The 27,739-nt window shown below is 41.6% G+C and overlaps 1 protein-coding gene across 1 annotated transcript in view; it reads right to left on the bottom strand.

Moving 5' to 3' along the window:
- Positions 1 to 27,739, bottom strand: part of CSMD1 (CUB and Sushi multiple domains 1) — a 2,644,830-nt gene that overhangs the window by 306,753 nt on the left and 2,310,338 nt on the right. The window contains exon 46 of the mRNA XM_082250071.1: positions 20,325 to 20,438. Coding sequence (XP_082106197.1) covers positions 20,325 to 20,438 — 114 coding nt within the window. The remainder of the gene's footprint in view (positions 1 to 20,324; positions 20,439 to 27,739) is intronic.

Here is a 27,739-nt window from a genome sequence, read left to right on the forward strand (position 1 = left end):
ATTGGCAGTAGCAAAAAGGATAAAGTCCATCTAAACCTTTGGTTTAAATCAACTAATCATATCCTAGGTGTATCAAAACAAAAGATGTTCAATGTCTTTTAGCTTATATTTTTCTAAAGCAACTACAGCCTGAGTAGCAACATCTATGTTTTGCCATCATCTGCAGAGTGGGACCCTTGTTTTCCTTGTGAAATCCATGGTCTCTCTGCAGTGGTCCAAAAACTAACATGTCCCTGCAAATACCATGTTATTTAGAGTTATTTAAAATCTCAGACACAGATTTATGTGCAAAATAATTTCCTTATGTGACTTACTGTACTTTTTCCTTTTTGTAACTCTGCTAGGGTTACTTTTCTGACATTATGTTTTCCACATTACGAATACAGTATAATACATATGTTTTCTTATCAAATTCTACTCACAATTTTCATCAAATAATATATAAAGTTAAAACTTTTGAACTCTCAAAAAACGCTTTTTTTGTATGTAATTTACTGATATCTATCAGGTCATAATAAAACATGGCTCTGTAAAAAACACTCTTGTCTTCCAATCTGCTGTCTCTTAATGACCATCTTATATTTTAAAAGTAAAAGGTAGTAAAAACAGATATGTTATTCAACATAACAGATTCTAGGAATGTTTCCAAATTTCACAATGGATTCTTACTGCTGGCAGTGTAATTATAGACCTTTTCGCCAAGCTGCAGACAATAAACTTTAACATGTCCCTTAACTGAATGATCAATGACAAAAACATAATTATTGTTACTATCAAAAAGCAGCTAAAAATAAAACAGAAGGGATTTCATATGCGGACAGTGCTAAATTATTTACAGACTACATATTCAGCATTAAATATATCATGTGTGCAGTAATCAGAGTCAGACCATTAACATTTATTACACAAGTGCTTTTGATTTCCTCCTTTTTTTAATAATATCTAAAGTAACTGTATTGACAGATCCTTCAATGAGATCTCTATATAGGAGTGAGAAGGTGAAAATAGCCTTTTTATTATTAACAGTAAAACAGCAAAGCTATTTTATTATTTTACTATAACAAAATATGGACAACCTTGAATGATTTGTCATTTAATATAATATGTTAAATAGAAGACTTAAAAAAAAATGTTATTCAAATAAAGAAGCTCAACATCTGGAGAAACTTTTTTGTCTTTGGTAGAGTACAGAATGCTTAGTGGTACTGTCACTGCACAAAAGGTTAGTGTGCAGAAAAGTTCCTGAAAGGAAATACAGACAGTAACTATCTTACCCCCAGGCCAATTCTGACATTTCTGTCATACATGTACACCCAAACATTGTATATTTTTTTTTTTTTATTTAAAATTTTCAAGTTTAACATAACATATGACAGGGATATGCAGATACAAGACAGAGAAATAAACAACAGCTCATAGGGGGAATTAGGGGCTGCCTGCCCACTGATAGCGAGCAGGAAGAGGGAAACCAGGTTCAGGGAGGGGCCCAAGATCCATGTCCTAGACTTTGGCAGGGGAGGGTTAAGAAGGGGTTGCATCTGTGGGAAGTTCATGAATCTGAAAGGTGAAGGGATCAGGGGGGGAGTCCATAGCATTAGAGATGTAGTTAGAGAAGATATTCAATTTGGCGTTAAAGGCGTCGGCCGCAGATGGGGCCAAAAAGTCCGTGTTGAGGCGGTCAATGGAGTGAAGTGTGGTTAGCTCTGACCGAAGCGTGGATATGTGAGGGGGGGAGGTTGCTATCCATTGTTTCAAAATCAAACGTCTGGCGATGAGCAATGTGGTCAGGATCTAAAAGCGAGGTGGTTCGGCTGAGGTGCTGGACCACTTCTGTAGACGCTTGTCCCAGTATCCGAAGAGCAATAGAAGAGGGTCTTTTGGTGCGGATAATGTGGTTACTGTTGTTATGAATGCTAATACCCGGTCCCAGAATGCTGAGATTGGTGCACAGTCCCAAAAGTTGTGGAAGAGGGAGGGTCGCTCAGCACGGCAAAGAGTACATTTGTGGGCATCTGGAATCGACTTGTCCGATAAGAAGGGGATATGCGCCCTATGGAATATTTTAAGTTGTGTTTCCTTCCACGTAGAGTTAGGGGTGAGGTTGAGGGTGGTCCGAAGACCGCTAATTATCTTGGGTAACGTGTCCTCACCCGGGAAGTCTTTAAGCCAGTTCGATGCTGAGGAAGTAAAGGAGGCAGGTGGGCAGAGTTGAATGAGTGGTTTGTAGATATCCGAGATGGTATACTTGCCAGAGTCCAGTAGGGTGTCAATGAGAGAGAGTTTGAACCTGCTGTCGGGTTTAGTTAGCGTGCCACGGATAAAGTGTTGGCATTGTGTCAAGTAGAAAGAATCTGATGGTGGCAAATCGTGTGTCTCCGAGATTTCAGCGCAGGACAGCAAGAGTCCAGTTTGTGGGTTGCAGAGTTGGATGAAGTTGACCAGTCCCTTTGACTCCCATCCTTTATAACCGCATGTTCCAAGCCGGGGGGAAAAGCAGGGTTCCCCCGAATTGGGAGATGTTTGGAGAAGTATAGGGGCAGTTTTAAAAGTTTCCTCACTTCCCTCCACACAATAACCATGTCCCTCAGGAGCAGGTTATGACGTAGTGTGGGTGGGAGTTGAACCCATTTGGCATGGAGGAGTGAGGTTAACGTAAAAGGACCAGACATCTGGGATTCCAACTCGAAGTTCGAGAATTGCGAAGTCCGAGATATCCAGTCCAATGCCAATCTCAATAAGCATGACAAGTTATACAAACGTAAATCAGGAAAAATTATACCCGCGGCTCGCCTGGGGAGGCACAGTTTTTTTGAGGAGATGCGAGGCCTCTTTTCGCGCCAAAGAAACCTGGAGAATGCCCTGGAAAGGTCCTGTACATCTTTATGTTTAATCAATAATGGGAGAGTTTGAAGGAAATACAAAATGCGGGCAAAACTGACCATTTTGATCAGGTGGCATCTCCCCAAGAGAGACAGCGGCAGCTCCCTCCAGTTTTCCAGTTCCCCTTTAATTTTGGCAAACAGCGGTGGATAATTGAGGGCATAAATAGATGCGGGGGTCCTTCCAATCTTTATGCCAAGGTAGGTAATAGAATGTGTCGCTATTTTAAAGGGAGAGTCCGATTCCCACCCCCGGGTTGCGCCTAACCCCAAGGGGAGAATCTCGCTCTTCGAGTAATTAATTTTGAGGCCCGAGCATTTCTTGAAGGTGTCAAACGTGGATACAATCGTGCTAACGTCGGCAGAAGGGCATGACGTGAAAAGGAGGATGTCATCTGCAAATAGAGAGATCCTCAGGTCTAAGTGACCCAGTCGGACCCCATGTAGGGGGGCAGGGCCGGAGAAATATCTGGATAGGGGTTCCACGGCCAAGTTAAACAGTAATGGAGACAGTGGGCAGCCTTGGCGTGTACCTTTAAATAGTCTAAAGTCCTCAGTCATAGAACCTCCTACGCAGAGTCTAGCCGTCGGGGAAGCGTACATGGAAGTGATCAGTCGGACGAACGGACCCTGAAATCCCATAGTATCCAAGACTTTACGCAGCCAGACAAAATTGACATTGTCAAATGCCTTTTCGGCATCTAAAGTTACTATAGCCAGGTCTTGGGTTGGGTGCAACCGCGCTTGTTCCAGCACCAATAACACTTTTCGGATGTTCGCCATGGCCGATCGTCCTTTCGTGAAGCCGGACTGCGCTGGATGGATCAAATGGGGCATGATAACTGCCAAACGAGAGGCAACAATTTTGGACAGGATTTTCACGTCGAGATTGAGCAATGAGATAGGGCGGTAGGGTCCCGGCTCTAGTGGGTCTTTACCCTTTTTCGCAATTAGCTTGATTATGGCTTGATTACCCGTTGGTGAGTAAGGCCTGCCATCCCAAATGTTAGCGTACACCGCCACCAAAGTAGGAACCAGACTCACTGTGATCGATTTGTAAAATTCCCCTGTGAGGCCGTCTGGACCAGGTGATTTACTCGCCGTGAGATGTTTAATCGTGTGCGTGACTTCTTCCGCCGATATCGGGGCATTTAACATGTCCAGCTGTGCAGGACTGATGCGAGGAAGTCCCGTGCCCAATAAAAACACATCGCCCGACGCTACGTCTACGTCTTCCGGACCATATAGCGAAGAGTAGAAGTCTCTCATGATACGCTGTACGCCTTGGGGGGTGGAATCGACTATGCCCGAGGAATCCCGCAGGGACCCAATATGTGTGGGTGATGGTCGACCCTTGCACATTTTCGCCAACAGTTTGCCAGCCTTATTGCCGAACTTGTGCAAGGATGCTGCAAAATGTGCCGTGTGGATACGTTCGACTTTATCGGCCCATTCGTCAAAATTCTTCTTAGCCAGGACCCAAGTTTCCTTGGTCGATGGGGTGTCCGCTAGGAGTAGATTGCGTTGCGCCTCGCGGAGACGATCGCTCGCCGCATAGGAGATAATACGGCCTCTCAGGAAGGCCTTGCCCTCTTCCCAAAATAAATGGGGGGAGGAGGAATGATCCGCGCTAGAGTCAGAGTATTCCTGCCATGCCCGTTCCAAATACGAATTAAAGTCTGCATTATTGGCCAGGAAGGAGGGGAACCGCCATATCAGGGGGACAACAGGGGAACCAGTAAAGTCAATAGATAAGGAGAGAGGGGAGTGATCCGATATCGCCATGTCGTGGATTACTGCGTCCTGTGTTAGTGAGAGGAGAGAGTCAGAGCAGAACAGATAGTCAATTCTCGTGAAAGTTTTGTGGGGGTGGGAGTAAAAAGTATAATCCCGGTCAGTCGGGTGGAAATGACGCCATACGTCCGTTAGTGATAGAGAGTCGGTGAGCGTTGCTAGGGGAGTGGGGGAACCGCCCGTACGAGGCTGCGCCTCTGAGGGGGACCGCGATCTATCGAGAACCGGGTCCATGACAGCATTAAAGTCGCCCCCCATCAAATGGGGGACGTGTGGGAGAGCCAGGGTTTGTGCGGATAACATCGAATAAAAGGGCTGGTCAAAAACATTAGGAGCGTAAACGTTAGAGATGAAGAATTCCTTGCTGTTGATGTGGACGTGAGCCGAGACATAGCGGCCCTCCGTATCGCCATCCACAGCAAGAATTTCTACCGAGAGACGCTTATGAAATAGAATGAGAACACCTGCCTTGCGCCCGAGCGCTGCAGATCCCACCGCCTTGCCCACCCAAAGTTTTTCCATGCGAGCCATGTCAACAGAGGGACGGTGCGATTCCTGAATAAGAGCTATATCGGCCCGAAGGCGTTTAAGATGCCGCAGGACTTTCATTCTCTTAGCCGGGGATCTGAGACCCTTAACATTCCAGGATATCAGCGTCATAACTTAAGCAAGGGGGTTGGGTGTGTGCAATAACCTGAAAAGGACCTAACCATTATCGAGGAGATAGCAAGGTGTAATCGAATTAGGTGAAACCGCCACCTGACTGGAAAGGGTTGCCAAGTAGGTATTGCAACCATGAGGAGTCTGACCCCTGGGGAGAAGGAATGGGGAAAAGGGAGACCGGAAAACTGGGTAGGGAAAAACCAAAAATACAAAACAAGGACACAAACATAGTCGCAAGGACTTCCCTTTTTCCACATGTGTATGCGATGGAGCACAGCTCCCCAAGTGCGCCTCCAGACACGGAAAGGGACAAGGTGAGCCCTAGCAAAGATCGTGTCCGCAGAGACTTGGGTCGCAACCTACGACTGAGCATAGTGCAGCCATGGCATAAAGAGCAATACGAAAAAAGAGAGTAACAAATGAACAGCAGAAATAGAACATTAATAACTATGCAGTATAATACATAACAACAAATCTCCAATGATAGAGGACGAGCTTACGGTTTCAGCCGTCGAACGGCCGGAGCCACCCGGGAGTCAGGTATGGAGGAAAACGATCCTATGGCCCACTTAGTAGTAGAGAGCACAACGAGTTCTTGAGTAGAGTCAGCGGGGGGGGGGGGGGCAGCGCGGCCAGAGCTAACCACGTCGGAGTATCGTTGCCGTTTTGGGGATTCCTTCCTGGGGCTGTGAGGAATGTCCGGCCTGGAAAAAGACAGGGATTTAGCCGAGTTGTTGTGACCTGATTCGCCATGATGGAGTGAGCGGACAAATTTTTCTGCCTCCGTAGGATCCTGGAAGGAGAGTTGGTTGCCGTTCGGGACACGAAGGCGCAAAGTCGCCGGATAGGCCAGGGTAAATTTTATGCGTTCCTGATGCAGCTGGGAGCATACGGTTTGGAAAGTTTTGCGTTTTTTTGCGACTTCAACTGAATAGTCTGCAAAGATAAGGATTTTCATACCTTCGATCTGGAAATGGGGAGTTTGGCGGAACTTCTCAAGGATGGCAGATTTGTCTGCGTAGTTCAAATATTTTGCGATGACAGGGCGAGGGGTCTTACGTTCTTCAAAGTAGAGACCCATTCTGTGAGCCCGTTCCACAACGCAGGTCCCTTGTATGCCCAAGGCTGCAGGGATTTTCCGTGCACATATTTCAGGAATGGCTGAAGGTTGGATGGATTCTGGAATCCCTATGAATCTCAGGTTACTCCGCTGAGACCTATTTTCCAGGTCCTCCAGTTTGTCCATGATAAGGCGATTCATTTTGTCTTGGGCTTGTTCTGTGCCTTGCATTTGGTATAGTTCGTCTTCCACACTGGAGATCCGGCTTTCTGCCTCATTGAGGCGGTGGGAGTGAGACTCCAGCTCCTTTCTAATAGCAGCCATGCCTGCAGACACGGCCTGTTCTAGTGATGCTTTGATCGTGGGGGTGAGCAAAGCAACCACCGCTTTTGCTATCCTCTCAGTGGAGGGGTCTGGAGCCGAAGAGGGTGCCGTGGTGGGTGGCTGGGGGTCTTCCTCTGGCTGTTTGGTGGTATCCAATGCTGCCGAATCCACCGCCGTTCCGGAGTAGGCCGCGACCGCGGCCTCGATTTGTGCCGTGCCCGGCGGAGGCATCGCGGCCGGTTTCTCGAGGAACCGCTCCATGGCGGAACGAATTGCGGGCAGCGGCCGGTTCCGGGTGAGGTCCCGAGGTAGGGGGGGTTGCCTGAGGCGAGCTGGAGGTAGCGGGCAGAGTTTACAGGCCAGTTTGCTGGGGCGCACCGCGGGAGCTGCTCAGGAACCAGCTACTCCATGCGGCGCCAGAGCCGGAAGTCTTGTATATTTTTTTTAAACTTTTTTTATTTTTTTTTACGCTATTTGCACCATTTTTGAAACACTTGATTTAAAACTAAATTTTGATGAATTTTAATAAACACCAACACAATGTAATACCCGTTTTTTTTTGGTAAAATGCAAAAACTGATATTATGCCACGTAAATAGATACCTAAAATGTCACTCTTTAAAACTGTGTACGCCTGTGGAATGGTGACAAACTACGGTACATAAAAATCTCCCTAGGCGAAAGTTTAAAAGTCTTTACAATTTTAATGTTACACAGGAGGTCTGGCACTAGAATTATTGCTCTCGCTCTGCTGTTTGTGGTGATACCTCACATGTGTAGTGCGATCAACTTTCACATATGTGTGCAGGACTTATATATGCATTTGCATTTACACATGAGCACTGTGGGGGCAGGCCATATTAAATGTGTTTTAAATTTCGTTATATATTTTATCAAAACGTTTTTTTTACATTGTCTCTTTATTTATTTTTTTAATAAACTTTATTGCTATCACAAGGAATGAACAACATCCCTTGTGATAGCAATAAGCATGACAGGTCCTTTTTATGGGGAGATCTGAGGCCTATAAGACCCCAGAAATCTCCTCTGCCCTCAAAAGCATCTGAGCAAATTGAAGATTGTTTTATTGAGATGATGTACACGCTGGTAATGGCTTGTGAACATCAATCTGAAACCAGAAGTGACGAAATCGGGTTTCCAATTTCTTACATTACAGTGGGAAGGCAGGTATAGATATACTTTAAACCCTTCTCCTTCCCTTAGCACACTAAGCAGTGGTGATCCCAGGCTTCCCAATCGCATAGGAGGGCCCAGTAAAGGCAGTAGGCAGGGGAGGAGGGGGGAGCTCCCCTTCTGCACCTTGCAGAAATGATCGAGCAGCTATATTGCCACTCAGATAATTTCTACAAGAAAAAATTTTCATAGGACGTGTTCATCACTCTGAACCATACCTCCCTCATTACTATACCATATTTTACCCACTGTCTGTACAATCTGATTATATTATCTCCTTTACATCTACTATCAGGTATGTAGCGCAAGGGCCTGTCTGATTTCCTACAAAATGATTGGATTGTTCAGGTGGGTCCTCCTATTCCATAGTTCCAGTAAATCTAAAGGAAATAGTAGATAAATTGTACAATCAAATTGCATAGTGTATGGTCAGCTTTATACAAGTACATAGGAGGCAGGGGATGGGGACACTCAATTGTCAGGCCCCGTTCACATCTCCATGTATCAGGAACTCACATTCCCGCATGTGTTTTATTTTTTTATTATTGGTGCATTTTAGTTCCTCATGCATAGGGCAGTCCATTCACTTAAATGAGCTGCCCTACACATAACAGTCACCTCAAAGAAGCTCTAGGACTTTTTTACAGTGGATCGTGGTGCTTTTGTTACCATGCTTTTGGTGTGTTTGCAGCGTGTTTCTGAAATGCAAGGCAAAGCAGGCATGTTCTGTGCAGTTTGCCATTGATTTGGAAATGTACAGATGTGAATTGGGCCTCACTGTTCTTATGTAAACACACCAATTTCACTTTCAGGGCCCATTCTCACCTAGCGCAGTGGGACCGTATGCTTTTTGGCTTGTTTTTCACGTGACACGCATAGGGCAGCCTATTGATTTCAAAGGCGGGTTGATGTGTTGCTGGTTGTATTTATTTTTTCTGTGCATTTTGCTGCATTTGTCACTATTTTTGTTCATATGGCAAAATGTGTGTTTGCTTATGCGCTTGGTGTGCCATTGACAATTAATAGCAACAAAAGCACAACGAGTTAATTTTAGATCAATAAACATGGCCATACATTATATATAATCTGATTGTACAATCTACTTTATATTTGCCAAAACAAAATAATAGGAAGACACACCATCTTTCCAATCACTCTGTATTCAATCAGGCTGGCCCTTGCACTACATAGTTGATGGTAGATATAAAGGAGATTGTACAATCAGATAGTATAGTGTATGGTGAGCTTTACAGAATCCAGAAAATACTTCTCTTGTTTTCAATACTTCAGCTCTGCTCCACATAGGCTGTTATCTGATCACTCAGCTCCTGCACACTCTGCCAAATTAACAATCTATGCAAGAAGAAAGTAAGGTAGAAAAAAAATTGATGTCTGGGTATTTAGTGGGAACAGTGATCCCTGATTGCATTTGAAAACCATACACCTGAGGAGGTAGGTGGGAGCAATTTCCTGGAAGATAAAGGCAGGTGCAGGGTATGTGTTAATGAGTAGGGATGATTGAACTTTTGAAAAGTTTGGTTCGACCAGAACACCCGAACTTCCCGAAAGTTCGGGTTCCGGATTCCAGAACCCCATTAAAATCAATGGGACCCGAACTTCAGTAATCAAAAAACAACATTTTGAAGCCCTAAAACCCAATAAATGCCCCTAAAAAGTGCCTAGGGTTCTGGGTCATGCCCCAGGGACTATTAATCACACAAAAAAAGTTCTTAAAAATTGTCGTTTTTGATAGAGAGAGCCAATTATTGAAAAAATTATTGAAAAAAAAAGAGATTTCTTTGGATTTAGTGTCTGGGGGGGGGGGGTCTAAAAGTTTACCTGTGAAGTTTCAGCTCTGTAGCATGTCCAGAACCAGAAAAAAAAGATAATTTTTCTTAGAATTTTTATTAGCGCAGGGATGGGGTTCCGCTACTTTCACACCTGGGCGTTTTTGTTTCAGGCGTTTATTGGGCATTTTTTGGGTGTCTTTGGAGGCAGGCATGATATCTGAACTTCTGTATAGAGGTATATATACACACACACATATATATATATATATATATACATATACACACATATAGGTGTGAAAGTAGCAGAACCCCATCCCTGCGCTAATGAAATTATTTGCAGTAATGGGGTTCCGCTCCTATCACACCTATATGTGTGTATGTGTATATATACATATATGTGTGTGTGTGAATATATACCCTTATACAGAAGTTCAGATGTTATGCCTGCCTCCAAAGACGCCCAAAAAATGCCCAATAAACGCCTGCAACAAAAACGCCCAGGTGTGTTGTTGCAGGCGTTTATTGGGCATTTTTTGGGCGTCTTTGGAGGCAGGCATAACATCTGAACTTCTGTATAGGGGTATATATACACACACACATATATGTATATATACACATACACACATATAGGTGTGATAGGAGCGGAACCCCATTACTGCAAATAATTTCATTAGCGCAGGGATGGGGTTTCCGCTCCTATCACACCTATATGTGTGTATGTGTATATATACATATATGTGTGTGTGTGTGTATATATACCCCTACACAGAAGTTCAGATGTCATGCCTGCCTCCAAAGACGTCCACAAAAAAGCCCAATAAACGCCTGAAACAAAAACGCCCAGGTGTGACAGGAGCAGAACCCCATCCCTGCTCTACTAATAATTCTAAGAAAAATAATCTTTTTCTTATGGCGGTCACCCTAACATGGATGAATTCGGTCACCCTGGCATACAAGGAGCGGAGCCCCATCCCTGCTCTACTATTAATTCTAAGAAAAATGATCTTTTTCTTATGGCGGTCACCCTGACATGGATGAATTCTGTAACCCTGGCATAGCAGTCAGAGTCAGTTCACCCTAAACTACAGTACAATCACTCTGACACTTAACACTTTCCCTACAGAAACTAGATTATTGAATCTTACTATAGTGGTATATAGTACCCTAACTACACTAGATATCCCTTTCCTCACACTAATAATTGCTAAATGACACTTTTGCAGCAGGAGTAACAGAACTGCTTCCACTCTCTTCCACAGCCCCTCTATTACAGTGCTAGAGATTTGGCGGGGCTATGTTATATACTGGGGGGCGTATTCACTACTGATTGGCCTCTGGATCCCCTAGTCACTCCAATCACATTCCTAGCATCCTCCTGCCCCCTCAATTGGCTTTTACTGATGTTTCTGGTCCAATCACAGGCTTTTAAAGCCCAGTTCCTGTCCCATTTCATCTTGGGAGGTTCTGGTTGCCGAATTCCAAACTTTTTCCCCAAAAAGTTAGGATTTCGGCCGAATTTCGAACAGTCAATGTTCGGGTCTAACCGATGGTCGACCCGAACCATTCGATCATCCCTATTAATGAGGTCAGCTGGTGAACTCCTTGCTGTGTCTTAACAGTTTTTATGCCCTAAAGTCTACAGGAAGTAATGGAGGTTTTTTTTTATACAACAACCTGGACACTGAGGTAAGGGATATGTAGGATAAACAGAAAGCTTTTTCTGTTCTACAAAAGAAGTACATTAATGGTATATTGGTACATAAGTGATCTGGATTTTTTTATAAAAAAAAGGGAACTTAGTCTTTAGGTACTGTACTTTACTAGCAAAAAAACTCTCTCTTTTACCACCCATGTGACCAAATACATAGGCATTTGGTCACACGATTGCTGCTGAATTAAGGGATCATGTAACCAGCACAGAAGGAAACCTGGAGTTGCATTATTTCAAAGAAAAATAACGATTTCACTTCGTCCACTATTATTTTTAATCCATCCTGGCAGAACGGTTAGCAAAGCTTTAAATTAAGAGTGAAAATAACAAAGCCCAAGAATAAACAGCAGTGAGACATCTGCTTATCCTTACTCTTAACTTCTCTGAAAACCACCATCTTCTTCAAGGTGAACTGATAAAGTATGTTGTAGACAGCTGTTTACAAGCAGCATATATCAGTCCATGTATGGGCACTTTGCAAGAGAAGAGGTGAGAACATACTGAGTACTATGGATAAGAAGGGATGCATATGACTTCTCATATATAGGATACAGTATACCGTATCAGTAAGTCCCATATCAGTATATAATCATTTTAATAAAAAAAGGTGGAGAGCAATGCTTTAGTACTATCTCTGATGCCTTAATAGAATCTCTAAGGATGAAAGGTGCTAGCAACATGCTTTTCTTTTTCTCCACAGCTATTTAATATATAAAGTATATACTGTATATAGTGTATACTGTATATCTGCCTCAAATCAGCTTGCTGGGACGTGTAGTACATTTGTTAACCTACACTGCCTTTTGTTGGAATAGCTGTCTGGAATACATAGTAGTCTGGTTATATTTTGCTGAAATTAAATTCCTGAGACTTTGGAATCTATTAGCTTGCTGGGACTTGTAAAACATCTGTTGATTCAAACTCTTGGTGCTATATCATTCTGTTAGAAATGTTCCTACAGTTTTTTTGCTACAGATTAGGTTTGCTTTAATCATTTGTATGCCATTGCTGACACATTTGTTTTAGGCCATCACAGACGCATGAAAATGTCTACATTTCAGCATGAACTGGATACATTTTAATCAGTCTATAGGCAGGCTGGTTGTACTGACGTTTTTTCCATTAATCGCCTTCAGAACAAAAAGCATGTTGGAGTTCCTTTACCCAATCACTGCAGATGTCTATAGCAGACAGCAGTGATCATTGTATTCGGTGGTGGGGAAGGCTCCCCGTCCTCCCCACTGGCAGAACACAATAGCATTGCGGGAGGGATTCCCCTATCAATACTGATTGTGTTGATGAGGAAATCTAGCAATTTTCCTCAGGCATAGTTGTTATTTCAACATATGTGTGTTTCTTCCACATAATAAAACCTATTGCACAATCTGCAGCCACATCTACTTTCAAGTATATCATCATTAGTTGAAATCATTGTAGGTTACGTACCTAGATACATTTCAGTAGCATCCGTGTGAATGTTACCATTACTGTGTGCTATCCAACATCTTGAAATTTAAGACTATATTGAATTAGCAGCTGGATTGATGATTTAAATTATTAAGTGATTGACTTTACAAATTATAGAACTACAGTAGTTAATCACTAATGTAACAATTGGGTGATGTGGAAACATTTATCTCTTTCATTGCCAGCGACCTATGCCATAAGGATAGCACAGAACCGATTTCAGCTGGCCAGGTCAGTATGCCATATGTTGGCTGCATTCCCCCTTCTGCTATTAACTTATGGTCACTTTAGTTAACTTATAGAAGAACTGTTCAGCAGACTGTGCTGAATAAAATAATAATGTTGATCAGTGGCTAACAAGCTTCTGACTGCATCTATTCATCAAAAATGTCACTTTCCTTCCCACTGCTGCTGCCTCTGTTCCTGTCCCGTCTCTTCTGCTTCCCTCACAGCTCCAAGATTCTCTGGTGTCTAACATCCTACCCAGCTCTTCCAACCCCCGCCCTCGACCCCCTCCCTACTACTCTAATCTGTGTCCCCAGTTCGTCTACCTAATCTCCGGTACATTCATCCTACTGCCGCAAATCCGTTCCTACTCACCTTCGTTTGTCCCCCGTGATCTGCTGACCCTCCGGGACACATGTCGCCACCCAAAAAAGCCACGGACAATAGTTCCAAGCTCGATAAGTTCCGCCACCAGGAACCGACCCCGCAGGCCAAAGATGGCGCTGGCTCCTCCTCTGAAACAGAGCGCGCGGACTGGACTCCATATCCCTTTGCCAGAGCACTCTCACTTCAAAAATAGAAGAAGTCAAGATTGATACATCTCTTATCAGGCAGGATATGTCCAAGCTGAGGGATCGTGTCACTGAGGCGGAGACCCGAATCAGCACTGCTGAAGATATCCTGTATCCCGTGCAGCACTCCACGGAGGATCTTAAACACCAGATACAACAGCTGCATTCCAAGCAGGATGACATTGAGAATCGCTTGCGGAGGAGCAACCTGCGATTTATTGGCTTGCCTGAGAGGGTTGAGGGTGCTGACCCAGCCAGTTTCCTTGAGGATCTGCTCCTCAAGACCTATGGACGCGAATTCTTCTCCGTGATGTTTGCTGTGGAGAGGGCACACCACATCCCTGCTCGGCCTCCCACGTCTGGAGCTCCGGCCTGCACGTTCATTATCAAGTTCCTCCGGGACAAGATCCTTCGCCTCTCCAGGGAAAGGGGGAACATTCCCTTTCAAAATGGCCATGTAGCGGTGTTCCCTAACTTTTCTGGTGAGGTTCAATGTATGGGAGCACGTTTCCTAGATGTGAAACGCCGCATGAGAGTTCTTCATATTAAATACGCCATGCTATAGCTATACCCGGCACGTCTGTGGGTGGAGGTGGATGACCGTTTCCAGTTTTTTGAGGACCCTACTCTTGCCATGGACTGGCTAGATCGGTGCAATGTACCTGCCTGAGGATTTGATTTATTTTTATGCCATGTTTTCTGACTGAGTGGCCCTTATATTTTCTACCACAGTTTATTCTGTGCCTTGTCTTTTTGATGCCCGGTAGTGCCATCTCCTGAATAATACTGTGGACAACGTTTGGGACTGCACCTAATGCTCGTTCCTACTGTTTAGGGGTAGATCACTCTGCACTGGCTGCACTGTTCTATGGACCTGTCCCCCCTAGGACAGGATCTGTCAACTCTCCACGTTTTTCAGTGAGATGGTTGCCCCAAAGATGCTGCTGTTTTTTTTTGGTTTCTTTTTCACTTTTTCATTTGTCGCTTAATTCTCTACAATGGTGACTCAAGTATAGTACCCCAGCTGCGACCTGTTGCCCTTGTTAGGGCCCAGAATGTGTGCTGGAGAATCAGATTACAGACTCTTTGTGCTACTCTGTTTGGGGTTCATGCTCGCATGAGTTGGGGTTTGTGTAGAGCCAGGTGGGTTCGGGGTTTATACTTTTTTTTTTTTGTTGCTTCACTGTGTGGTTCCTTAATATGCCTTCTCTCATATTTCATGTACTGTGCTGTCTGGTCCTACCAATATGTTATTATTCTAGTGTGCTTGTCGTGCTGACTCTGGGCGTCCGCCTTGGCAACCCAAGATACTCTTTTTGTTCACCTCTGGATGGCGTCCCTCACTTTTTTGACCTGGAATGTCCGGTGTCTTGGGGATAGGGTGAAGCGCACGGCAGTGTTCTCCTATTTGAAACGTCCACCATGGTGGAGACTCATGCTGTCGGCTCATTACAACGGGCGCTTAGGCACCCATGGATTGGCTGTGCCTTTCATTCTACCCACACTACCTATTCCTGAGGTGTATCTGTATTGGTGGCTAAGTCGGTGGCTTTTGTAGTACAGCTGGTTGAATTGGACCCTCAGGTCCGGTACGTTTCTCTGCTAGCTCATATTGACAGCTCCCCTGTATTAATTCTGTTCTGGAATGTGCCACAGCCTTATAGTTCTAGTGTACTGACCAAGGGGTTCTCCTTTATGTTCCACCACCCGACTGTCCCGGCCATCTGGTTGGGTGATTTCAACACAGTTCTGAACCCTGGCTTGGACAGGCTGGGACAGCCTGGTGGTGTTCCCAATCCTCTTTGTGAGACTAGTTTTGCACGCCTTCTGTCTGACTTAGCTCTTGTGGACACCTGGAGACACCTCTATCCTACTCGTAGGGCTTATTCTTGTTTTTTCTGCTCCTCACTCCTCTATGTCCCATATTCACCTTATCCTAATCTCCCGGCATCTCCTCCCCAGGCTGCAGGACGCGGGATTTTGCCCACACATTTTATCCGATCCGATCACACTCACTACCACGTTACCCTCCATCGCTCTGTGACACCTCCAAATTGGAGATTGAACCCCTTTTGGCTATCCCTTCTGCCGAATCTTAATAATCTTGCAGATGAATGGCGGTTTTTCTTCAGCTCCAACGTGGACACGGCTTCTCCTCTGCTTATTTGGGACATGTTTAAGAAGCACTCCCGTCTTCTGTTAACTGAACGCATTAGTAGACATAAACGCTCGTCTGAGGTGTCCTACACCCAGGCGCTGGCTCATCTCCGTGAACTGGAGGACCGCTACACCTGACAGTCTCGCTGATTTTAAACTTCAAGCTTTGAAAAAGCCAAACGCCGGATGTTTTTTGCTAAGCAAAGGTTGTTTGAGCATGGGGAGTGCCCTGACAGGCTTCTAGCCTATCTGGCTCATTGTGACTCTAGACCTCCCGTGGTGATAGCGTTACATTCCCAGTCTCTGGGCCTTGTGACGGAACTGGCAGCGGTGGCTGCTGAATTTGCTACCTTTTTAGAGACGTATTTGAGTCTAGGGCTGACTATTCCCTACCCTTTCTGATTCACAGGTTCAGATCTTGGAGGCCCCCATATCGGAGGAGGATATAGTAATAGCGATGTCCCATTTTGCTAGATCTAAAGCCCCTGGATCAGAAGGCTTGCCGGATGAGTTTCATCAGGAATTCTCAGACTCCTAGAGCTGTATCATGTGGCCTTTGAGGCAAATGCTCTACCAAACTCTATGAGAGAGGCACTTATTGTGCTAATACCTAAACCGGGCAAGGATACCCATCAGCCAGGGTCGTACAGACCGATATCACTGCTACAAACGGATGTCAAGATCTTGGCCAAGATTTTGGCCTTTTGCTCGTCCATCCGGGGCAAACCGGGTTCATGCCCACAAAGAATACTGCGTTTAATACTAGGCGCTTGTATATGAATCTTCAGGCTTCTCACTCAGAGATTGGCACCAGGGTGATAGTCTCATTGGACGTGGCCAAGGCTTTTGATTCTGTTGAATGGACCTATTTGTGGAAGTGTCTTCGCTGCTTCAGTTTTGGCCCATCAGGGTTGCCCCATTTCCCCCCTATTATATGCTCTGACGGTGGAGCCCTTGGCCATGGCCCTGAGGACCCACCCTGGTGTTAATGGACTGAGCTCCGGTCATCTGGTGGAGAAAATTGGACTCTATGCAGATGATATGGTTCTGTACCTTGCTGACTCTGGGCCTTTGCTCGCACTTGCCCTTTATATTATTGAGAGCTTTGGAGCTTTCTTGGGCCTGAAAATTAATTGGGATAAGTTCCAGATCCTCCCTATTGATATTTTTTCTCCTCCGGTGGAGCAGGCCTCATTGCCCTTGCAGAGAGTTAGCTCGATTGGATATCTGGGGGTCCGGGGGTCCCGGGACTTGTCAGACTTTATTCCACTGAATGTGGAGCCCCTAATTCCGCTGATTAAAACTAAGACGCAGATATGGGCCAAACTGCCTTTGGGGGTTATGGGTCGCATTGGCTTAGTGAAGATGGTTCTACTTCCTAAGATACTGTATGTCCTGTGGCACTCCCTGGTTTACATTCAGCTGAAATATTTATTTAGGTTACGGAGTCTCTCCTGAAATCGTTTATTTGGTGTTCCACCAGACACAAGCTGTCATGGCAGGCCCTGAAGTGCCCTACTTCGCTGGGGGGCTTGGCGGTCCCTGATCTTGGCTCGTACTATATAGCGGCCAAATTGTCCCATTTGTATTATTTTGACAAAGCTGATAGACTGCGTTATGAAGCTCTGGTTTGTAAGGAGTCTGCTGGTCATTTCCCCCATCCCTTTTGTGATATCCTGAGAGGCCTTAGGGGTGCTACACCGGCTTTCTTTACACCGGCTTTCTTTTCTTGACAGTCGCGGAACTAGGCTGTTCTTCATTATACGAGGATACACCTCTATGGTGTAATAGACATTTAGGGGAAATGCTACTCATCCCTGATCCGCAGATCTGGATCCGATACGGGATTTATCAATTGTCCCATGTTCTCCGCGTTGGTGGCCTTAAAACGTTTGACTAATTGAAGGCTGAGTTTAAGTTACCGAACGTTATGTTTTTTAGGTACATACAGCTGTGGCATGCACTGCGAGCTCAGTTTGATGGAGAGAATAAGGAGGGGTAAGGGGGAGGGGTGAAATAATCCCTGGGTAAAAAACAACCGCCCTATGAAGATTATGGCAGAAATGTGACACCTATATTGTTTTCATACCTATCGGTAATGTAACCGGTGAGCCAAGCAACTAGACACTGTACTGGGAAAAGAGAACAAAAAGGAGTTGCAAATGATGGCTCAAACACAGGTTTGTAGAAAAACAAGTAAAAATATACTTTTTTGAGGTTGTGACAATTAATATACTATATAAAAAAAATAGAGGTATGTTCAGATGCCTGTGAACTATATCCCATATAAACCACGTCCCTACTCATAAAAATACACAATAGACCTCAGGAGCATGAGCTATAAGGGCACTGGGAATCTTGTGAAAATTGATAGCAATACGAGTGCAGCATATTATCAGAAAATACTGGCAATTTGCATTCTTCAGCATGAAAGCTGCACATTGGGAAGCTCTTAGACTTTCCAGCATAACAATGACCCTAAACATAATGCCAAGTTGACTCTTCAGTAGTTACGGCAGAAAGATGTGAAGGTTCTGCAGTGGTCATTACAGTCTGATCTTAATATCAACAAGCCACTCTGGGAAGATATCAAATGCGTGGTTCATGCAAGACGTCTAAAGACTTTGCATGACCTGGAGGCATTTTGCCAAGACAAATGGCCAGCTTCACCCCGTGCATTAATTCAGGACCTCATAGACAACTGTTTCAAAAGATTGCACATTTTCATTAATGCTAAAGGAGGCAATACACAGTATTAAGAACCAAGGGTATGCAGACTTTTGGACAAGGGTCATTTGATTTGTTTACTTATTACCATTTTTGTTTTATGATTGTGGCATTCTGTTATGACCTACAGTTTAATTTGAATCCCATAAGAAATACAAGAAATGTGTATTGCATGTTTTCTTTAAAAATGGTGCATACTGTATATTATTAATTCTCCAAGGGTATGTCAACTTTTTAGCACAACTGTATATATGAGAGATATACTTTATAATTACCATAAGATTTTTTATACATTAATACATGTTTTTGGGGCTGTGTGGATTTGTTGTGGAAACTGCATAAGTTACTAACTTGTATGTTTAATTCTTAATTTTTTTCTCAGACTCTGTGTATTTTATATGAGTAGTCAATAAAGCTGTAGAATGTTTTAATAACTATAGGTGCATGACTATATAAGCCTTTTTTTAATTTTTTTTTTTAATTATTCCCTTCAAATACTATTTTATATGATATGATTCTTCTTTCTGAGACAAATGTGTAAATGTAGTATAAAGAATGATTAGGTCTGACGGGTTGTCTGTAGGAATATTAGTATTACTAATCTAAAAAAAATTAAGATACAAACTTAACTTTAAAGTGGCTTATAACACTTTTAACCGCTCTTTTTATGTAATATGTACATTTTGTAATAAATGTTTAATAATGTCATGGTTCTCGCCATGGCTTACAGACAGCCAGGTCGCCGTTAAGTACCTGATATGGGATTTGAACCTGTGTACTTTAACATTCTGTCCTGTTATCCTACCTCTGAGCCACACTTCAGCTCATATGGATTCAGTCCTGTTAATTTTAGTATACTCCTGTTTCTCATTGTCCACCTGAAGCTAATTGCTCATTAATCAAGCTATAAAACACTGCCTCTCGCTTTGAACAGTGTCATTTCATTGCTGATCTTTGTTCCAGATAGTTCCTGTTTGACAGACTTTGTTCCTGTGTTCCTGTTTCCTGAGTGTGTGTTCCAGACTGACTCCGGCTTCCATCCTTACCTTCGCTCCTTGTGGTTCCTGCGATCTTATCTTCCTCCCATCTCCTGATCCTTATCCGGAATCGTGTCATCCAGTGACTACTGTTATTTCTGGACTTCCCTTCCTATTGTATTCATCATCCATCGGTCCTGCTTATTGGAGCACCTTCACTGCCAAGCCCCTGTGCACAGATTCACAGCCCAGGTGGCTTTCTTACCTGGTCACCTTGGACTGTGGATATCTGCAAGTGTGAGCGTAGATCTCTGCGTTACAGACTCCAACAAAGGTAAGCACTGTGACAAATAAGTTCCAATACTGTGTATAAAATGCAGTGACCAATGATACCCAATTGTATTTCCTCCTTTTTGTAATGGCTCCAGTAACCTAAAATCGGATTGGTTGCTATGGGTTACTGCCCTTTAAACAAACTTGCTCATATTTGCTTTATCTTAATAAATGGGCCCAGAATTTATTTTCAATAATTAATTTTGCAGCTGGCTCTATTGTTAAAAGGAAAAAAAATATTTTACTTTTCATGTTATATTTATAATGACTGACAGATAAATGAAGAAATCTGTAAATAATGTAAATTTACCAGTCAAAGATGCCACAGGAGAATCATTAATTTTGAAAATCAGTAATAATGCAAATTACATGCATTGACTAATCCAGCAGAATGGAATAACTTTGCATATTAATTTCATTTTGTTTCACATTTGAAAAATAGTTAACTTACCTTCACAGGTAGGTAAGGAACCCTCAAACTGCAACTGGGTAATCAATTTGCAGGTTATTATGTCATTTCCTACTAAGGTAAACCCTGGATGGCACTTGTATTTTACAAAATCCCCTGTAAAAGAAGGGTTATATATTGAAACTTTTATTTAGAAAACTATAAATGCTAACATAATACTTTATTAATTTATACATAAAGAGAATACAGAAGATTATGTAGATCACATTGAACAGATCTATAGAAAATGATGCAAAAACAGAATTTAATATGTAGGCTTAATTAGCTTAAGGTACATTATCAATAAGATGAATTTTCTTATAAGTAATAAGCATAATATATCACTTAGCAAGATGTTAAGCCCTTTACCTAGCTCTAAAGAAAAACCTTGGGGACCTTGCAATGAGAAGAAATAAAACCTGTATCTTTTTTGTTTTGTAATTCTAAGCACATTAATTCATTATGAAACTTTGGGCTGTTTTAGACAGCACAAGTCAAATAGCAAAATGTTCAGCTTTCTATAGAACTTTCTTAAATGTATCTAACTGTATTAACAGAGTTACCAATTTACCATATATTTTGCAATATAAATCCAACTACAGAAACATGACATACTACTGGTAGGATAAAACTCCATCTAGTTAGACCGCATTTATCAAATGCCAATCAATAGTTTTCCATGGGAATTGTTTTTTTTATGGTCAATTTGTTTTTGGAAAACAGCATAGGAGTTCTTCTGTTTTTAAGGTGTAGGAACAAAGGGCTACCTTTTAGGTCCAAAGGAAAAGGGGTCCTGGCAAAAGAAAGATTTTGTTTTAATGTAGAAATTTCCTTTTACATAAACCTGTTCTTGATTCAAAGCTCAATTCCAGCCGAAACTTTTTTTAGTTTGGACAGAGTGCAAAAGGGATAGAACCCCATTAGTGTCTTATTGCTGCCCGTGTCACAGTTGGGGAGATTTCCCTTCAGTTCATGCTGAGACAAAGCTTGCACAGGGATATGAAGTTACACCCCTTGCTCCCTTCAAAGAGGTGCTGGGTAGGCTGGCTACATGTTACGGCCATGGTCCCAACACTGTTGCTTTCTGGCTTCTATTGCTATGTATTCTTCTATCATTCTCTGCCATTGTTTTCATTGGCTGTTGCTTTATGGGTATACAGTATGTCTTATAATGTCATTAAGTGTTCATAAAGCTTCTCAAAACACTCACAATATAGTTTCTTACAAAGTGCACTTATCTTTTTTACTTTTCAGTATTGTTTACTCATTTTGAACATTTGCACCTTATGTGAGGATCAATCAGCATGTATTTTTTTACCATTATCTATTACGTTTTTGCATATTTTTGTCTAAATCTTTTCTTCAAATCTTTATGTGTGTAGTTTTTCACTGGTTTTAGGTTAGAACACTTCATAATGGAGGATACGACACAGACATTAAAGCCTTGGTTTTTTTAAAATAACAAACATGTCTTACTTACCTGCTCTGTGCAATGGTTTTGCACAGAGCAGCCTGGATCCTGCTCTTTCTAAGTCCCCCGCTGGCACTCCTGGCTCCTGCCTCCTCCCTCCTGCCAGGTGCTCACACAGCACCAGGGAGGCTTACTCCCAACCCCGCAGCTCTGTATATCCATTCACACACAGAGCCCTTGCTCGGCCCCAGCCCTGTCCCCTACCTCTCCTGATTGGCTCACTGGCTGTGATTGACAGCAGCAGGAGCCAACTGCTCCTGCTGCTGCCAAAAGCTAATCAGGAGTGCGAGTCCCAGGAGAGACAAGGCTCTCCTGGACATCACTGGATTGAGAGAGGGGCTCAGGTAAGTATTAGGGGGGCTGGGGGAGCTGATGGACACAAAAGGTTTTTTTACCTTAATGCATAGACGGATATATTGATTAAAAAAAAAAAAAAATATATATATATATATATATATATATATAAAAATATAGATAAAAATATTTTGGCTAGTGAATCATCTGGTTGTTTAGGGAAATTAAGTGAGGTAAATAATCTCCCCAACTGGGTCATGGAAAGCATTGTAATATTGGAAGTATGCTTCCCAATTAAATTCAAAAGTGGAAAAAAGTTTTTCATCTTTATCCCTTTTTTTTTCTTTTGTTGCCTACTTGTTTAAAAAAAAATATATAAACCCCTCAAAGTATTATATTTTTTTATGAAAATAAACACTCTAGTGAATAAAATAATGGTAGTTCTCATTTTTTAATGCCACACAATTTTAGTACAATGGCTTAGAAAATGCAAAATTTTAGTAAAAAAATAAAGTTCATTTTAAAACACAAAAACATTTTTTGGTAAATATGAAACAGGAGGTTGTACCAAGTAAGTAGATATCCAACATGTCAAACCTTAAAATTGCGTGCGCCCATGAAACAGTACCAAACTTCAGTACCCTATATTTTCTATAGGTAACGCTTTGAAAGACCCTAAAGGTCATCAGTTTACAGTTAACTATGAATAAGTGACTAAAAAAGGAATGGGAAAACAAGCACAAAACACAAAATGCCTATTGACACACTCACTCAGGGCAATGGAGCTGAAATTGTGTTACCATACCACAACTGAAAATGTAACATCCTATGTTTACATAAATTAAATAAACAGGTGCTGTTATAAAATCAGAAATATAAAAAAGGTGTGTGCATCAAATCTCATATACCAAATCGTATGCATACACTAACAGCGCTAAAAAAACATGTATACAAAAATTCTCAACGTGTAATATATCCCAAAGTGTTAAAATTAGTGATATATAGAGTCCAGGTGAAAAAAATCACTTTAACAGTCCATTCAGTGTTCCACACGGGGTCTTTGACATGGCATGCACCACCACCTCACCGGCGTGCCCCCCTAGAAATGCCCACGCACCTCTAGGCGGGAAAAATAAGCAATAATCATAAGACTCCGGAATAGGCCCCCTCTATACTGCCAAACAACCTGGTAGCTGGGTCAATCCTCATATGTGGTATACCGCATATCATGCAAATAAATAATGAGGGCTCATAGTGTGAATCCGTATACACACATGTTTATTAATTTAAAAGAAACCCAAATAATATGCACTCACAAACAAATGTTAGAAAATATGCTGTTTAAAATTATCTCAACTGCCTGGGCTACCTTGCCGCCGCACCGTCAGCTTTTTAAACTGTGAGTTACTACTTGTTTATTTTATTAATAAAAACTGTGAAATACTACACAATGTGGAACCTTATTGCTTTGAGGCACAACGAAAGACTGGATTGCTAGTCTGAGGCAGCCCCCGGGCACAAAGAATATACCGGTATACACCACCCCATATTGGATCCATTTAAACCTAGGAGAGGAGAGGATAAAGGATAAAGGATCAGATCTATTTACAAGATCTAGAAGCGTATTTCTGATAGAATTGAGGTGAACATTTAGCACACCTAGTGGTGAAGAGCACTGAAAACCACTTGTTTTCACAAGGGATAAAGGTGGAAGGAAGTTGTATTTAATTCACAGAAGAGGATTTTTATTTATAATTTTTTTTGGACACTTGAACACTATTTATGAACTTTATGATTATCGTTTTTTTGTGATTGTGAAACTAAAAGGATCAGCTCAGAGCACTTTAATATAATACACATATCACTGGATTTCTTATAGTAATATCACCATAAGCACTTTATTATTTTATTAGAATTTTTATGAATTAATAATAATATTTTTTATTGGTATATATATATATATATATATATATATATATATATATATTTTTTTTTTTATATATTTTTTTTTTGATCATTAACAGAATATTTGATTGGATTGAAGTCTATAGGACACACGGATTTTATAGATATTTATGATTTGAATATATATGACACAATTTATATTACACAATTTATATCTTGATCTTATAATTATACACATTGATTTATGGATATTGGATTGACTTACTCACCATTTGAATATTTATTGAGATAGATTTATAAATAGCCCTGAAGCGTGGTACTCCCCCCCCCCCCTATTTAATAGTGGGTATATGCTACAGGCCCCCTAACATGTGGGAAGAGGAGGAGTCTGACCTCCTATCACAGCTACCAATGGGGGCAAGGCAGGGTAATGTTATTATAATGAGGGATTTTAACTATCCAGATATAAACTGGGCAGAAGGAACAGCTCATTTATCAAAGGCTCGCCATTTCCTAAATGTCTTGCAAGACAATTTTATGGGTCAGTTAGTAAATGCATAAACAAGAGATAATGCATTACTAGACCGACTGATTACAAACAACACAGACATGCAGATGTGGAAATTCGGGGCAATTTAGGAAACAGCGAACACAGGTTAATTACATTCAGGATAAATCACATAAATAGGAAGCACAATGGTAATATTTGAAAAGAGCCAACTTCCCTAAACTGTGCTCGCTGCTACATGAGACTAAAATCCTAGGAACAAGGAACACTGAGGAAAAATATAAGTGCTAAAATTATAAGTGTGAAAATATAAGTAGCTAAACTTCAACATCAATAAAGTGACAACCTTTAAATGAGGTATATAATCAAACACACCAATATAAACGTGAAACAAGAAAAAACCCTAAAAGGGTATAAAACAACAAATAAAGTCCACAGTGTATAATCCGTGCTTCAAATGTAAATAAAAGTCAATGTGATGATTTCCAATAGTGACAATCCAAAGATGAAGGAAAAAATTTAGTGCTCAGTGACACACTTAAATCCCACCACATTCAGGATTAGCCTTTTACCAGAAAATTGGGATATATTAGCGGAATTATGAACACTTTGAAGTGATAGCACCCCTGTACCATATGGGAAGGATCACACGCCTGTATATCTCTGTGGCAAGAGATACATATAGCCTCTTACCAGAGCTGCATATACTGTATTTCAGAGTGTGTGAAAACTCCTGTTGATGAATCTTGTCTGTATGGTCTCAAGGGATGCCACAATTTACACTCCTCTCCTCTTCTTAAACTCCCCCGCAGGATGTGTTGTGTATTAAGAGAACAAGAAAGGGATCCAATAGTGCATTATCCTTTACACTTTATTATGAAGAAAAAAAAGTTGCACTTACATGTAAAAGGTGACAAATAGGCTTGCTTTCACTCGTATGCTTGCGGCCGCCTCCAGTACGGACCGCAGCTGTAGAATGTGACGGTGCTGGCGCCTCCTCTATGACGCGTTTCCCCCCGATAGGGCATCCACTGATACAGGAGGGTGCCCACATCGTCACTTCCGCATTATATATGTGTTGTGAGAATAGCACTTCCGGTGTCTGCAACGTATGACCGGATGTAGCCATTGCAGACGCTATTTTGCCCTTACTTCCTCCCCAGGAGTATCATATAAGAATATATGGCAAATTTCAAACTATTCTCAATCCATAAATATATCCCTTTGTTTTAAAATGGTTATAAACGATTAAAATTGTAATGAATCTTTAGTTTATTCTGATTTTTTATAAGCCTATGTATTTTCCCAATCTTTATATGTTAGTAAATATATGTGACTTCCTCCTTTTCCACTCTACTTCAGCAATTCAAATCACGTAGGTGGGGGCAACATATATATTAAGGATATTCAAGTATAAATACTTATGGGATATATACATTTAAAATTCTTATAAATACAATTTATTGAATATAAAATATTTAAAAAAAATATATATATATTTTAAATTGTATTTTAAAATATGGAAGGTAATTAACTGTTATTGATGTGGGCATTTATGTCCCACTCAATGTTGTGCCCCAATCTATAACATTTTAATTCATAAATCCAAAATGTTTCATGACGGGATATGGTTCTTTTTAAATTACTTCCTCACCAGTGTGGGACATACTTCTCAATAACAATAATTTCAAGATTAGTAGGATCCTTGTTATGATATCTTGCAAAATGTTGTGAGACACTATGTCCGGCAAAACCTTTGCGTATACTAGTGAGGTGTTCTCTTATTCTAATGCTGGCAGTCCTAATGGTTCTTCCAACGTATTGTTGGCCACATTCGCATTTAAGGGGATACACCACACCTTTTGTGTGACAAAAAATAAAGTTGTTTATCTTATATTCCTTGTTAGTAACCTTGGAACTAAATTTACTAGTTCTAGTGGTTTTAGCCTCTCTGCAGATTCTGCAATATTTTTACATGGAAAATACCCTTTCATATCTGGGAATATCTCCACAATAGGGGGTTTTTCCACAGGACTTTTAGCTATAATTTCTTTTAGATTTTGTGCTTAACGATAAACTGTTTGAGGTACAGCAGGGAGCGTGGGTCCTAGTATTTTATCCCCCTGTAGTACATTCCAATGCTTCTTGAACAAATGGTTCATCCATTTGTAATGACTGGAAAATCTTGTGGTAAAGGCGTATTCAAATTTATGGTTATTCTCATTCAAATTGTTTTTTTTCCCTTTGAATGGCCAATTCTTTCTGATCTAAATTTGTTACCTTTTGAATATCCTCTTCCAGTAAGTAAGGGTCATATCCTTTTTCTACGAACCGTTGTTTTAATATTTGAGCCTGCTCTTGGAAATCCAAATTTTCCATGCAGTTTCTCCTAATCCTTCTGAACTGGCTTTTAGGTATTGATCTCAACCAGGTAGGGTGATGGCAGCTGTCAAGTGATATGAACCCGTTCCTGTCCGTGGGTTTAAAGTAGGACCTGGTATAAAAACCAGTACCTCTTCTGAAAATTGTCAAGTCCAGAAAGTAAATTGAAGACTGGCTATATTCGTAAGTGAATCTGATACCCCAGTTGTTGCAGTTGAGGTGTTCCATAAATGTGTGTAGGGATTCCACATTTCCCTTCCACACGAATAGGGCGTCATCAATATATCACCTCCACAGGATGAGCTCCTTGATCTTACTGGAAAAAATATTTCTGTCTTCCCAGAGGGCCATGAATAAGTGTGTCACTGAGCACTGAATTTTTTCCTTCATCTTTGGATTGTCAATATTGGAAATCATCACATGGACTTTTATTTACATTTGAAGCACGGATTATACACTGTGGACTTTATTTGTTGTTTTATACCCTTTTAGGTTTTTTTCTTGTTTCACGTTCATATTGGTGTGTTTGATTATATACCTCATTTAAAGGTTGTCACTTTATTGATTTATTCAAATCACATATGTTATTTTGACACCCAATTGTTTAGCGCACCAGACCACTCTCAATTCTATATTTTTTCCAGATCAGGTATCTGGATCTTTGGTAGCAGCTTCACATTTTTGTTTAGGATTTGTCAGAGCACTCACATTTATTTTACCATACTTCAACATCAAAGTGCATATAAAGCAAAAGAAAAGGCCCTCGTGGCTAACAGAAGCCAGTATCAGAAATAGACTAGAAAAACTTAACACAAATAAATCACTAGGACCAGATGGCTTACACCTGAGGGTCCCTAA

This window comes from Pelophylax lessonae (genome assembly GCF_965119305.1).
Source record: "Pelophylax lessonae genome assembly, chromosome: 3".
Taxonomy (NCBI): domain Eukaryota; kingdom Metazoa; phylum Chordata; class Amphibia; order Anura; family Ranidae; genus Pelophylax; species Pelophylax lessonae.